Raw genomic sequence first — 14,694 nt, forward strand, 5'->3', positions numbered from 1 at the left:
ACATCTCGCTGCGTACTTAAGCGCTTTTGCGCGTGCGCTACTACATACATCTTATACTCTTGAAATATTAATTCATATATTTTAACACACCTCCTTGAATTTATATTTCTTAACAGTAAACATTTTCAAAAAAAATATTCACAGGTTTCAAAAAAAATCTTACATTGTTTCTCTTACAATTCATTATACAATATTTAAATCTTTCCTGAACATTTCGAACTTATTTTTACCTAGTGCTTTTGTAAATATATCCGCAATATTCTTTTCGCTCTCAACTTTCACAATATCAATTTCATTCCTTACGTAGCTTTCGTTAATAAAATGAAAATGTGTTTCTATGTATTTAGATTTCTTTGTGAGATTTCCATATTTGGCAATAGCAATTGCACCAGAATTATCTTCATAGATTTTTATAGGCTTAATAATATTTACGTCTAAATCTTTTAATAAATTTTTAATTACTTTTATCTCACTAACAGCATCCGATAAAGCCACATATTCTGCTGCTGTAGAGGATTTAGCTACACTACTTTGTTTCTTTGCTTTCCAAAAAATCGTATTCCCATAATAACGTATAACAAAACCTGTCGTAGACTGTCTATTATTTTTGTCACCTGCCCAATCAGCATCAACGTAACAATCTATAATATTTTTATTATTTGATCTTCTTATAAAATTCAATTTTTTTTCTCTGGTTAAATACAAATATTTCAGTACTCTTAAAGCATATTTATAATGAGTTTTATCATAACAATTTTGAAACCTACTCAAATAATTTACACTATAGCTTATATCTGGTCGAGTACATGTACTGATATACAAAAGTGCTCCAATTAAATTTCTATATTTGATTTCATTACATGCTGATTGTGCTGGAGGTATATGTAACCTTTCCTCCATAGGTGTTAAGTACAGTTTAGTATTTTCTAAATTATAGACATTTCCTAATGAGTTTATATAATCAGTTTGATCAAGGCTCAATTTTCCTTTTTCAAGATCATATTCAACATTAATTCCTAAATACGTTTTTATTTTACCTAGATCTTTCATAGCAAATCTTTTCATTAATTTCTTTTTAATTTTATCAATGACAGTTTGATTTTTTGAACAAACTAGCAAATCATCAACAAATAATAATATATAAATTTTTTTTCCATTCTCAGTTTTATAATATAAACAATAGTCGCTTTCGCTTCTTTTGAAATTCATACTATTAATAAAATTATCAAAACATTCGTACCAAGCTCTAGGACTTTCTCTTAAGCCATACAAAGCTTTTTCTAACTTTAAAACTTTATCAGAATTCTCATTAACATTTTCATAACCTTGTGGTATTTTCACATAAATTTCAGATTTAACTTTTCCATTCAAAAACGCTGTTTCAACATCCATTTGTTCGATATAAAATTCATTTTGGTTACAGTAAGCTAAAAGTAATTTTAAAGTTTACAGTCTAGCTACTGGTGAATATATGTCTTCAATTATTTGATCTTGTTGATATCCACGTACCACAAGTCTCGCTTTTTTTCTACCATCAGATTTATTTGTGTAAACCCATCTTAAATCTAAAATTTTCTTATCTATTGGTTTGTCAACTTTTGTCCAAGTTTTATTTTTTTCTATACTTTGGATTTCTTTTGCCATAGCATCATTCCACAAAGCAGAATCATTACAATTTACTGCGTCATTATAAGTCTTAGGTGAATCAGCACTAACAGTGTTTACATAAATAAAACTTGTCACTGGTTGACCGTACCAATTAGGTTTTCTTTTCTCTCGCGTGGACTCTCTCTTTTCAAACTTTAAGTTTTCCTTTTCATTATCATTTCCACTCGAATTTGGGCTAGATTTTTTTCTTTTATTAAATTTGTTTTCTTTCTTAATTTTCTCATTATCATAAAATACTTCATCATCACTCATACTCTCATAACTCGTTTCAGATTCACTTTCACTCTCATTATCAGTATCTATTCCTATCCATTTCACATCATCTTCAACTACTTCTACGTGTCTAGCAATTATAATTCTACCATTCATTAAAACTCTATAACCTACGTTATCATAACCAACTAAAATTCCCATATCAGCTTTTCTGTCCCATTTTGAATGTCTTTTTTCTTCCGGAGTTTTTACAAAGATTTTACTACCAAAAATTCTTAAATACTTCATACTCGGTCTTTTTCCAAAAAATATCTCGTAAGGTGTCTTATTAAGAAGTGTATTCGCAATTGAACGATTTTTCAAATACGCTGCAGTTTTTACTGCTTCAGGCCAGTATCTAATATTTAATTTTGCTTCCGATAATAAACATCTAGCGGTATCCATGACCGTTCTATTGTATCTCTCCGCTGTTCCATTTAGTGGATGAACATACGGTGGACAAGGTTCAAGATATATACCTTTATCTCTGATTAAGATAAAAACATTGTTATTTATGTATTCTTTACCATTATCGCACCTCAATTTTTTAATCTTTTTACCTGTTAAATTTTCTACTAAATTTATGTATTCACGAAAACATTGATATACTTCAGTTTTATTTTGAATTGGAAAAATCAATGTACATTTGCTAAAGTCGTCAATAAATGTGAGAAAATATTTTGAACCTTCGTACCCGGTATTTCTGTGTGGGCCATTTAAGTCAGTATGAACTAATTGAAGGATTTCTGTTGCTTTTGTTCTATTGTTTTCAAAACGTAAATTATGCATTTTGTTTTTGATACAAATTCCACATTTCATATATTCTTTTTCTAAGTTTTTTGGAAGTCCTTCGATTAATTCATATTTGCAAAGTTTTTCTAAATAATTAAAATTTACATGGCCAAGAATCCTATGTAATTTTTCTTTTTGACTTATTATTCCAGAATTATTTACGCTAATATTTCTTTTATCAACATATGACGAAATTTTATATAGACCATTTTCGTTATACGCAGTACAAATTATATTATTGTTTCTATCGTAAATTTCAGATCGATTTCCTTGAGATAAGATTTTAAAATTTTTATTATTTGTAATTCTAGCTAGACTTATTAGATTTCTATCCAATTCTTTTACATAAAAAACATTTTTCATAATTATTTCTGTTTTAAAACTTTTTTGATAAAATGATGTTATAATATTTCCAACTTTTTCGCACTTTATTTTTCTACCATCTGCAATAGTTACATAAATTGGTTTTTCTAATCTTTTAAAATTTGAGAAATAAGAATCATCGTTTACTATATGGTCTGTACAACCACTATCTAAGATCCAATTTATTTGAGTACTTTGACTCTGATTTATGGAATTTACTCTACTATTAAAATTTTTAACATCAATATTTGCATGCAAATAAAACGTCTGTGGTGTATTATCGTAATACCTATTATTATAACTATAGCGTGCGTCGTGTTGACCTTCTTGTTGAAAACTTCGTTGATTGTTGAACTCTCGGTGACCTCCTCGTTGACCGTAACCTCGATTGTTGTTGTTATTATATCCTCTGTTATTGCTGTAGCCTCTGTAGTTGCCGTAGCCTCTATTGTTGTTATTAGTATAACCTCTGTAGTTGTTGTTTTGGTAATTTTCTTCTTGATTGTAGCTGCCCCTTTGACCGCTTCCACGAGAGTTGTTGCCTCGCCAGCTGCCTCGGGTTATAGCACCTCCTCGCCAACTTGCTCGGAAATTCGGAAAAGCATTAGTTTTACAATCCTTTTTTGTATGCCCTTTTTTATGGCAAATGAAGCATTCAATATCTTTCTTTTCGACTTTAAATAAATTTGACTTTTTATCATTATCTTGGCTATGTTGAATTTCATACATTTTAATTTTGTTTTTTATATAACTGCAATTTTTATCTTTATCTTGTAAAGTATCGACTAAGTCTCCAATGTATGCGAGTGAATCAGGTAGAGTTTTTAATATATAATCTAATTTTTCTTGTTCTTTTATATCTGCTCCAGCACTTTTCAATTCATTAATTAATTTCTCAAATTCACTAAAGAAACTATCGGCATTTTCAAAATCTTTCAGTTTTAATTTATCCAGTCTATTTCTTAAAACTATTTGTAAAGAAGTTGATTTTTTTAAGTAGATTTCATCAAACTTATTCAATATATCAATTGCTGCATTTTCATCACATACAAATTCTAATTGATCATTTGAAATACTTGAATATATTAAGTTCATAGCTTTACAATTCTGCTTTTCCCAATCAGTATCTTTCAATTGTTTTTCGTGTGTGACTACCTCATCACACGTTCTAAATTTCAGTAAAAGTAATAATCTTTTTTTCCAAAGGTGTAATCTTTGCCATCAAAGATAGGAATTTTCATATCCGTATCAGAAGCCATTCTATACTCTACAACTTTCAAACACAAGTTTTCACAACTTTACTCAACGTTCTCGTTCATGCACGTGTATCTATCTTTATATATCTTTATATATCTAATAAAATATTTATTACTTCTTGTTGATCTGTTTTTAAGTTTCAATGTTTCAATTTAATTTTTGTTTCTAATTGTTTATTATTGTTTCAAACGACTTCATTCTCCGATAAAAGGATTTATTACCTTGATATTTACAGTATACTTATCAATATCCTCGGTGTTTCATTACGTTGAGTACTATATTATCTTGTTTCTACTCATTTAGTCGTATATCCTCAAATTTCCATGTGTTCCTGCCAAGCACCGCATGACGGCAAAATTCACAATCGTATTCACTTGCATCTTCTTGATCATTCACTTATTTTTCAATTTTAATCGATCACACTATTAACCACGCTCTGCTACCATGTTAAAAATGACTGGGATAAGTTAAAACTATTGAGTTTGTTTTAAAATAAAATGTAATGTCATGCAATATGTACAAGGTTGGTCTCATAGTTAGAGACACGGTCTGCCTCAAGCAAACGCTCTCTTACGACTGTACTTATAGTTATGTACAGATACATCTCGCTGCGTACTTAAGCGCTTTTGCGCGTGCGCTACTACATACATCTTATACTCTTGAAATATTAATTCATATATTTTAACAGAAACAATAAATTGATCCAGGGTACCATACCTTATGTTTTTGGGTGTGCTGAATCTAAATCCGGGCTCAAAATCAAAAATTTTGCTTACATAATTAAATATGGCCGGTTTTTTATAAAAAAATAGGGAAATTTTGAAAAAAAAAATTTTTTGGAATTTTTTTTCTACCATAATACATGTCAATCTCGAAATATTTCTTCAACCATGAGTGCACAAAATTGTTGAACTTTAACAGAAAATTTTTATATTCAAAGTTTTTTTTCCAAAATGGCGGAAAAAATGCCAAAATCTGGAAAAAAAATACGTTTTAGGTTACTATTTTTTTTTTCTCAAAAACTATGAGGTTCGGGAAAAAACTTTATATTACAAAAATGACTTATAATTTGTCAAGAAAAACTGAAATTTTTTGAAATTTTTTGAAATTTTTTTTTAATTTTTCAAAAAATTACAGAATTGAAAGTTTCACAAAAATTTCGAAAAATTCTGTAAAAATTAAAGAGTATTCTTTGACTAATTCTAAGACATATTTGATCTTATAAATTTTGCCCGAAAGCCTATAGTTTTCGAGAAAAAAATTCTCAAACAATTGTGGAAATTCTATTCAACCGTTTCAACTTTTGGAATTTCATAAGATAAGTTGGGGTATAAACGTACCGAAGTTTAATTTATCAAGAGGTTCTAAATAAAGTATTGCGTAAGTACCTCTAAAGTGTGACTACTTTCAGTTTATATTTATATTTTACTCTTAGCGTAACCCAGAGACAACAGCGTGGACCTAGTAAAATCATGTCTCCTTCGAGGTGCTTGTTTATAGTGAGTCCCCTTGCCTCTTACTCTATGGGGTGTTTGTTTATAGTGAGTCCCCTTGCCTCTCACTCCTCGGGGTGCTTTTTTATAGTGAGTCCCCTCGCCTCTTACTCTACGAGGTGCTTTTTTATAGTGAGTTCCCTGGCCTCTCACTGTATTCAGACATACTTTGCTTTCATGCATGCACTGCAAAAAAACAAATTGCACTTCTCACAGTACACATATGTTCTTATTGGACAAATGGAACACTTGTTCTGTTTCTTTTTTCGAATTGTTGTATGCTTTTCCTTATTTTTTTTAGCATCATGAATGTAACTTTTCGCTATTGACACTGCAAATTCTTTAGTTCCAACTTTTTTTTTACTATCATCAGCAGCATTGAATATTACACCTGCATTTGTAATTGCTGCTTGGATAAGTCTAATGAAAACCACCCACGTCCACTTCTTTAAACGAACACTTGGCAACAAATTGTTACAGTGACCGTCGTGTACATCAACTCCACCCATGGACTAATTATAAAGGTGAAAAGCTTGCGGAACTGGTATATCGACTTTTTCTTTTTCGATCGAACTGTATCTCTTTGCTGATGATAATGGAGTGACCCCTGCAGTTGTAGATAGTATTAATACTGGCTTTGAATCCATAACCGTGATGTAATTTATTCCAGAGTTTTTTTCATGCTTTACTGCATATGTTCCACGTGGAGCCTTTTTATGAATGACATTTTTTACTGGGACACGATTGTCTCTAACAGTTCCAGGACATTTCAATTTTAATCGGTTTAAATGCACAACAAGATCTAAATTTGTAAAGAAATTGTCAAACTAAAGATGATAAAGAGGAATTTTTGCATCAGAAGTCAACTCAAAAAAATGCTTCAATAAATGTAAAACCACGCGAGATCCTAAAGCGCATTTAGATAACTTATCTCCTATTACAGAGTTCTTTCCACAGTATAAATCTATATTGAATAAGTATCCATTAGCAGCGCACAAACCCCAAAATTTAAGACCGAATCGTGTAGGTTTTCCTCGTATAAACTGTTTCAAACACGTTCTAGCATACGATTTAGCCATCATTTCATGCACTGATAAAGCTGATTTCCAAAAGCCAAACTTCAGAATATTCTTTTGAAACAGTTTCAACAAAGTACGAACTCGCCAAGCCTTATCTTGTGGATCCTTATCTTTGGTCTTTGAGTATTTCAATTTAGACTTTATTTTTTCAAAATGAGATCGTGATATTGCTGAAGAAATTTTTTCACAAGATAAAAAAGGCACGGTGGTCCTGAACCAACTTTAAATAGCATGGAAAAGCACCACGAAAAAAATCATGGGGTTCGATTCAGAAACTCAAAATGTAAGCTCATTTAAATTTTTACAGAATTTCTGAGGGCCGTTTTTGAAAAAACTCATTTTTGAAAAAAGAAATATAAAAAAGTGAAAAAAAATCACGTTTATGTCAATTTTTTTCACGAAAAAAATATTTGCAACGTCTAAATATATTTTTCGAAGCTTAAGTAAAAGTAGTTTTTCTAATTGGTATTCAAATAAAAAATTATTTTTACAAAAAATTCTCTATTAGCATAAATGATACGTTGGAAAATAGAAATAAAAATGACAATTGAGTTTTTGTAATAAATATATTCTTCATAAAACACATAATAAATAAAATAACTTCATATAGTAACGCATAACAATTATATAAGGCACATATATAACACAGTTTATAGTTTTCGAGAATAGATTTATAATTGATCGATCACTTATATGTGCCTCGAATTATATTCTTGAACGGCTCTTAACAATTTTTCGGCATAGTTTGGATGAGACTCATAAACTTTATATTTCGCCCAAATACTTTGAAAATCGGAATGCAATGACTCCAAAGCTTGTTCGCTGTAGAAACCAAGACCTCTTCCAACTTTGGCACAAAAATCAGGTACATGAAAAAAAACTGCATGAACTTTCGGCGTGATTGAAATATCCAAAGCAATATAACTACTTCTAAACTTAGCGATACAAGACCGAAAATCAGGTTTAAGCACAGAAGAAAAACAAGAGTCAACCACGATTCGGAAATTTTGTAAGCACTGAACGTATTTCAAGCAATTGATACAACATTTCGCTCGTAATAAATCAACACTATTCAAAAGTTTCTTACAAGAATTTCCGGCAAATGCTGGACTACCGTGCACGAATTCACGAGTTACATTACAATCGTGAGCCCACTGTAAGCTGTCTTTTTCGCAACAAGAGAGCATATCTTTATATACAGTATTTACAACGCCAATTAAAAGGTGTAATTCTGGTGGTGGTATTATATCAATGATTTTCTTATTGTTGTCTTGTGATGAAAACACTGGGTTATCTGTACTGATGCGCAGAAGGTGAAAGAAAAGGCGGGGTATTCTGATTCTATTTATTGCGCTTAACTGAAATCGTATTACACTCCGAACAAGCGTGACGCGTTCTGGGAGCACAGCTCGTCAGACAGACGAAAGCGAAAAGGACAAAAGAAAAGCTCGGGAAACAGGCTTCTGTCGGAAGAGGTCACCGTCGAGCGCTCCCTGTCGGCCTCTCTCTAAGGCGTCAGCGATCGGTCCTGTCGAACGTCGGTAGCAACAGGGCGCTGGATGCGCCCTTGTTCCAAACATCCCGCCCGCCTCGTTCCGGGAACGACTTCATTTGATGGGGCTGCTGCTGTCGACGAGCTGGAAGTGTCTTGGACAGGTAGCCGAGCGATCTTTACGATGGGTCGAGTATACTCGCCAGTGGCGGTTTTAACGGTGACCGCTCTTACGAGGCCGTCCGATCCAGGCATGGTGGCCGTCACGCGGCCAAGAGGCCATCGGCCGTCCGGTCGAAGCAGAGTGGGGTCAAGGAGGATGACAAAATCCCCGACTTCGAGGTTGGGCTGAGGAGATTTCCACTTTGACCTCTGGAGGAGTGTATTCAGGTACTCCCGACTCCAGCGGGTCCAGAAGTGGCTCCTCATGGCCTGGACGAGCTCCCAATGACTAGCTCTATCTAGGGGCTGGTTGGCACTGCTAGTCTGGGGATAAGAGGTGGCTGAAGTTCCGATGAGGAAGTGACTAGGAGTGAGGGCCTCGATGTCACCGAGGTCACCAGCAGGTGGAATGAGCGGGCGGCTGTTCAGAGTAGCTTCGATGGAAACTAGAAGAGTGGTGAGCTCCTCGTAAGTGAGGCGGCGAGGAGAGGCCACCCGCATCAAGTGTCTCTTCATTGACTTGACACCGGCCTCCCACAGCCCCCCGAAGTGCGGTGCCGAGGGCGGAATGAATTTCCACGAAGTTCCGTCCTTGGCGAGTTCGCCCTCGACGACGCCCCAGTCGATTTCGGCCTCTCGGAGCAGACGTCTCAGCTCCAATGCAGCTCCTCGAAAGTTGGTGCCATTGTCGCTCCAAACTTCAGCTGGTCTCCCACGCCTTCCGACAAACCGAGTGAAAGCTCCTAGAAAACTGGCTGTGGTGAGGTCGCTGACGAGCTCCAGGTGCACTGCCTTTGTGCAGAGGCACACAAATAGCGCAACGTAACCTTTCAACGTGGCAGCACCTCTCCCTTTGTTGCGGCACATGGAGAACGGCCCGGCGTAGTCAACCCCGCACTTGGAGAATGGTCGAGCGGGGGTGACTCTGGCCGGTGGTAGAGCGGCCATTTGTTGGGAGGCAGGGCGTGCAGTCAGTCGAGCACAGAGTGTGCAGTGGTGTATGAACTTCTTGATGCGGACCCGAGCTCCGGTGATCCAAGCTCGTTGGAGGGCGCGAGAGTAGGTCGCTCGGAAGCCCCCGTGGAGGCAGCGCTCGTGGGCCCAGCGGATAACGAGCTGAGCGAAGGCGGACTTCCCGTGGAGTAGTATTGGGTGTCTCTCGTCGAAAGGCAGAGGCGACCGAGCGAGCCGTCCCCCGACTCGAACTGCCCCGTCGACATCCATGAAAGGCTCCAGCGACTTGAGTTGGTGGCATCCTTGCAGAGAGCCGTCTTTACTGAGACGAGCTAACTCTTCGGCGAAATGTCTACGCTGCGAGATCTTGGCGCAGACGACAAAGGCATGCCGGAGCTCATTGGCGGCAACCGGTGCGAGAAGGTTTTCTTGGCATCTCAGGATGCGAATGGTCCGGGCCGTGCCTCTCAGGAGAGCGCCCAGCGACGAGAACCTCTCAATGTAGTCCGTTTCGGTAGTGATCTTCGTACAAGCTGCGATGAGGCATGGCGACGTGGTCGCGAGAGGGACTGTTTCCTCCTCCTTGGGCCACTCGCTCGTCGGACGAGGGAGCCAGGCGGGACCTTTCCACCAGAGAGGGTGGTGAGCCAACTGGGTGGCGTCTGTCCCGCGGGTGGCGACGTCAGCGGGATTGCAGTCGGTTGGCACGTGATGGAAGGCAATTCCTTCGGCGAGTTCCTGAATGTGTGCCACGTAGTTGTCGATGAGGTCATGACCGACTGGACTGTCCGAGCGAAGCCAGTGAAGAGTCACCTGGGAGTCGCTCCACAGATGGCAGCTCGTCAGTGGAACGGAGAGGGCAGCTGCGGCGTTTCTTAAGAGCTGCGCCGCGATGAGCGTGGCTCTTAGTTCCAGGCGTGGGATCGTCATTCTGGTGCGTCTTTCGGAAGCCGGCATAAGGCTCTTGATCGAAGCCAGCTTGGACTTGGCGCCGATGATGGTCGTGAATCCCCGCCCGCCGTCCTCAGCCGCTCGAGAGTAGACCACGGCGGCTAAAGCTCGGCGACTTGCATCTGAGAATGCATGGAGCTGGAGCTCCTGGTCGGGGAAATGGCTAATCCAGCGGCTGATGGCAAATCCCGTCGTTTCGTGGATGCTCGTTCGAAATGTGAGCCACTTGTTGGTCCAAACCTTGGGCAGATCCTCGTCCCAATCTAGCTTGGCTCGCCACATGTCCTGGATGAGGAGCTTGGCCACGAGAGTAAGTGGTGTGAGCCAGCCGACAGGGTCAAAGATCCCGGCAAGTTCTGCCAGAGCTGTCCTTTTGGTGAGCCGGGGAGATGTCTCGGGTCTACCGGGGCCAAATTTGAAATTGTCCTCCACCGGGTCCCAGGCTACGCCGAGCTCTCTGACCGGCCCCTCGGCAGACAGCTGTACCCAGCTGGGCCGGAGTCGATCGTCGGGGGGGATCTCCTCGAGGAGAGCAGGGTCGTTGGCTACCCATTTGCGCAGGTGGAACCCGCCCGCAGCGAGTAGGCCGATGAGTTGGTCTCTGATATTCCTGGTGGTGTCTAGATCATGGCCGCCGCTCAGGAAGTCGTCCATGTAAAGGTCTTGATTTAAAACCTCTCGTGCGAGCGGGAACTTTTCGCCCTCGTCGTCGCTTAGCTGTTTCATCGTGCGCAAGGCCAAGTATGGTGCGCAAGCGGTGCCGTAAGTGACCGTACGTAGGGCGTAGTGCTGCAGCGGCAGGCCGGCGGTGGGGCACCAGACGATGCGCTGAAGGTGGATGTCTTGGTCGTCTATGAGTACTTGACGAAACATCTTCTGCACGTCTGCGCAGAAGACGTATCGGTGCCTTCTCCAGCGGGTTAGTATGGTGGAGATATGCCCTTGTAGTTTTGGGCCGGCATGGAGGGTGTCGTTGAGGCTGATTCCGGAAGAGGTGGCTCAAGAGGCGTTGAAGACGACCCTGAGCTTAGGGCCGCTGTCGCTGCGCTGCCAGATGCCGTGGTGCGGCACGTAGTAGATGGTGCTTCTGTTCTCCTGAAGTTCCGACTCCGAGAGTAATCTCATGTGGTCCAGTCGAATGTACTCCTCCATGAACTCCTGATAACTCTCGCGCAGCGTTTGGTCGGCGAGCATTCGCCTCTGCATAGAGAAGAGGGTGGAGCGGGCGTGGAGTAGACTGTCACCGAGCGAGGCGGCGTATTCGGGCTTCAACGGCAGCCGAATGACATATCGTCCGCTTGTCTCGCGACGAACGCCTCGCGCGTAGATCGCTTCGCACTCTTGGTCAGCCTTGGAGATCCTCCTCGCGACCGGCACTTCCTCGAGAGCCCAGAAGCGCTGGACCAGTGCGAGCAGTTCTTCGTGACTCAGATCGCTTGTAGCGCGAGCGGAGACGGCGTGGGTCTGGATGCTTTGACGGACGTCGCTTGCCTGTTTGGAGTGAGCGGAGCCCATCACGGTCCAGCCGAACGACGTGTTCTGGGCGACAAGCTGTCCGAATCTCCTTGTGCCGGTTCTGATGATGCGGTGGTAGACGTCTGCTCCTATCACGACGTCGATTCGGCCTGGTCGGTGGAAGGTCGGGTCTGCGAGTAGGAGCTTACGCTTGAGCAGAGACAGTTTTGAGCCCGGCATTGCCGAAGGAGTAATGATGCCGAGCGAGCGCAGAACGAAGGCCCCCGTCTTGATCAGAGGGCCGCCGGAAGGCTCGACGATGTAGACAGTCGCCTGATGTCTGGCTGAGTCCATAGCTGGACCGGTAACCCCGGTAATACTGGTGTTCGTGCGGCGGAGTTGGCAGCCGAGTCTGCGGACGAGGTCGAGGCTTATAAGAGTGGCCTCTGAACATGGATCTAAGAGCGCTCGGGCAAGCTCTCCCTTTTCCCCGCCGCTGCTCATAAGGACGAGGGCGGTGGGGAGAACGGCTAGTCATGCGGAACCGTCGTCTCTTGGGGATGGTGCGCCGGTGGCAGCCGTCTGGAGCTGCGTAGTCGGTGTCTCCCCCGAGGTCGATGGGCGAGGCTCTTCTTCCCCTCGTCTGGATCTTCCAGCGCCCTCGTGGATGAGGGTATGATGCGCTCCGGAGCAGCTTCGGCAGGTGCCGCTGGAGGGGCAGTTTCTGGCGGTGTGGCTCCCGCTGAGGCAATTATAACAAAGACCTCGAGCGGCCACAAGTTTCCGTCGCTCCTCAGGGTCGAGGCCTCGGAAGGTGAAACAATGGCCGATGTAGTGGGCTTCCTTGCAGGCTGGGCATCCTCCCTTCACTCGAGACGCTCCAGTAGCGTGGGCGCGTATGGTCAGGGTGTCTGCGGGTCTCGAAAACTTCCGTTTCTCGGCCGGGGAGTGAGAGGAAGTGCTGAGGGTTTGACTCAGAGCTCTCAGTGTGCAGTAGCGCCGCTGAAGAAATTCGGCGAACTCTTCAAAGGTCGCTTCAACTTTCGATAGCTCTGCGTTATGTGCCTGCTGCTCTATGTGTTCGTCCCAGGCTCGCATGGTTACTGAGTCCAGGGCGCGGCACCCCATGTAGACGAACCAGTCACCCCAGGCTTCGACTGGCCGACCGAGCCGCTCGAGTTGCGTGCGGCGCTTGTTCAGCTCGTCCAGCAAAGTCTGAAGGCTCTCCGGCGATTCCTCGGCGATGGGTGTCAGCTTCACCAAGGCGGCGAGGTGGTCCTTCACCTGCAGGCGCGGCTGGTCATAGCGTCGACACAATGCCTTCCAGGCCTGCGCATAGTCGCCGTTGACCGAGCGGAAGGGCGCCAGTGCATCCTTGGCCACTCCTTCGACGTGCGTCTTGAGGTAGTTCATCTTCATGGCGATCCCAAGCGTACTGTTGTTGTGCACGAGGTCGAGGAACAGATCCCTGAACGACTCCCAGTCCTCAGGCTTTCCTGAGAAGGTGGGTATGGAGAGGCGCGGCAGCTTTACGGCCGGGACTGTCGGATCCGAGGCGGCCTCCGAGGAAGTAGCAGTCAACGTTGAGCGGTCTTCAGACGCGATGCAACGGACGTGGTGGTCCAGGAGAGTGCTCTTGCTTTCCATGAAAAGCTCCTCTGCGACCGCGTAGTCATTGCCTGCCAAGTATTCCAAGACGCCGGCCTCCGATGAGGTCAACAGTCGGCCATGATTGCCGTTCAGATTGTTCCAGTAGCCCTCGAGTAGATCTAATCGAGTCTCGATGGCGCCGAGAGTCCAAGAGGCTGTCGGCATGTCAGCCACCTTTTCGGCGATCCGACGGATGGCCTTTCCAAGCTCCCGCTGGACTGGGATGAGTTCCATCTGTGAGAGAGGGAGTCGTGTGAGAATCAGGATGAGTCGGGCGGGCTCGCACGGATGGCCAAACTGTCACCCGAGGCTGACCTTTCAGCACTCGGGGCCGCGCGCCGTACCGGCTCACCCGGCCCGCAGTTGGGTCCGCCAAGCGCAGTCGACACGATGCCTGGATCGGCCAGCCCGATGGCTCGTCGCGCGCTTGGCGGTCCGCCTGCCGTCGTGTGCTCGAGGGCCTGTAGTTTCGTCGGTTGCCGCGCCGCAACGCCTCGCCAATGCGTCGTTCTGAGCGTGAATATGTTAGGCTCTTCCCCGCGCCGCTGGGTCCGCCCAGGCGCGCTGTCGTCGAAAGAGAGAGAGAAAAAAAAAGGGGGGGGGGGGGGGAAATTCATCGGCTGCATCGGCAGGCGCGGCAAAGGTGTCGGCCGTTGCGTCGTCCTCGCATCCGATGGTCCACCCCCTAGTCGCCCCCTAGTGTGTGTGCGCGCCCAGGCAGGACCCGCGTGCGCGAAGACCTCGTGTGGGCGACCGCTCGCCAAGTGCCCGCCGTGCCGAGTTGATGCTATCGTCGTCGAACGTCGCCCGCTGCGACGCCCGCTCTGTATACCGACGGTTCCTCACGCGACTCAAGTGTTCACAGCCGTGGCGCTTGTTGTGCCGAGTCGGTGATCGTCGTCGCGCGCCACTCGCCCAGACGCCACATCTGTGAGTCGCTGGGCCCTCGCGCAACCCAGGAGCTCGTCGACGGCAGCCGCCCGCCGTGACGCCCGCATTCATCAACGAATGACCCGTGATCCGGTTCTCTGTTGAGCCCTGCGCAACGCTGCACAGATGGCTTCCTCTCGTGAATTTCCTCCCTTGGCTGGAATCCGGCTCGAAGGACCAATGATGCGCAGAAGGT

At 43.6% G+C, this 14,694-nt stretch overlaps 3 protein-coding genes across 3 annotated transcripts; all 3 read right to left on the reverse strand.

The window, feature by feature from the left end:
- Positions 1–8,411: 8,411 nt before the first annotated feature.
- Positions 8,412–11,336, reverse strand: LOC131674108 (uncharacterized). The gene has a single exon (XM_058952622.1). It carries the CDS (start codon positions 11,334–11,336, stop codon positions 8,412–8,414), a length of 2,925 nt encoding a protein of 974 aa, XP_058808605.1.
- A 126-nt stretch (positions 11,337–11,462) lies between these two features.
- On the reverse strand, positions 11,463–12,422 carry LOC131674114 (uncharacterized). Its single transcript, XM_058952634.1, has one exon. The coding sequence runs from the start codon at positions 12,420–12,422 to the stop codon at positions 11,463–11,465; it is 960 nt and encodes a 319-aa protein (XP_058808617.1).
- A 30-nt stretch (positions 12,423–12,452) lies between these two features.
- LOC131674125 (uncharacterized) lies at positions 12,453–13,802 on the reverse strand. The gene has a single exon (XM_058952646.1). The coding sequence runs from the start codon at positions 13,800–13,802 to the stop codon at positions 12,453–12,455; it is 1,350 nt and encodes a 449-aa protein (XP_058808629.1).
- Between the last annotated feature and the right edge of the window lie 892 nt (positions 13,803–14,694).

Source organism: Phymastichus coffea, unplaced genomic scaffold (assembly GCF_024137745.1).
Source record: "Phymastichus coffea isolate CEN01 unplaced genomic scaffold, Cenicafe_Pcof_1.1 PCOF00014, whole genome shotgun sequence".
NCBI lineage: Eukaryota > Metazoa > Arthropoda > Insecta > Hymenoptera > Eulophidae > Phymastichus > Phymastichus coffea.

Coding starts and splice junctions, on each gene's coding strand:
- LOC131674108 (XM_058952622.1), bottom strand. CDS start 11,336: ATGTTTCGTCAAGTACTCATAGACGACCAAGACATCCACCTTCAGCGC.
- LOC131674114 (XM_058952634.1), bottom strand. CDS start 12,422: ATGAGCAGCGGCGGGGAAAAGGGAGAGCTTGCCCGAGCGCTCTTAGAT.
- LOC131674125 (XM_058952646.1), bottom strand. CDS start 13,802: ATGGAACTCATCCCAGTCCAGCGGGAGCTTGGAAAGGCCATCCGTCGG.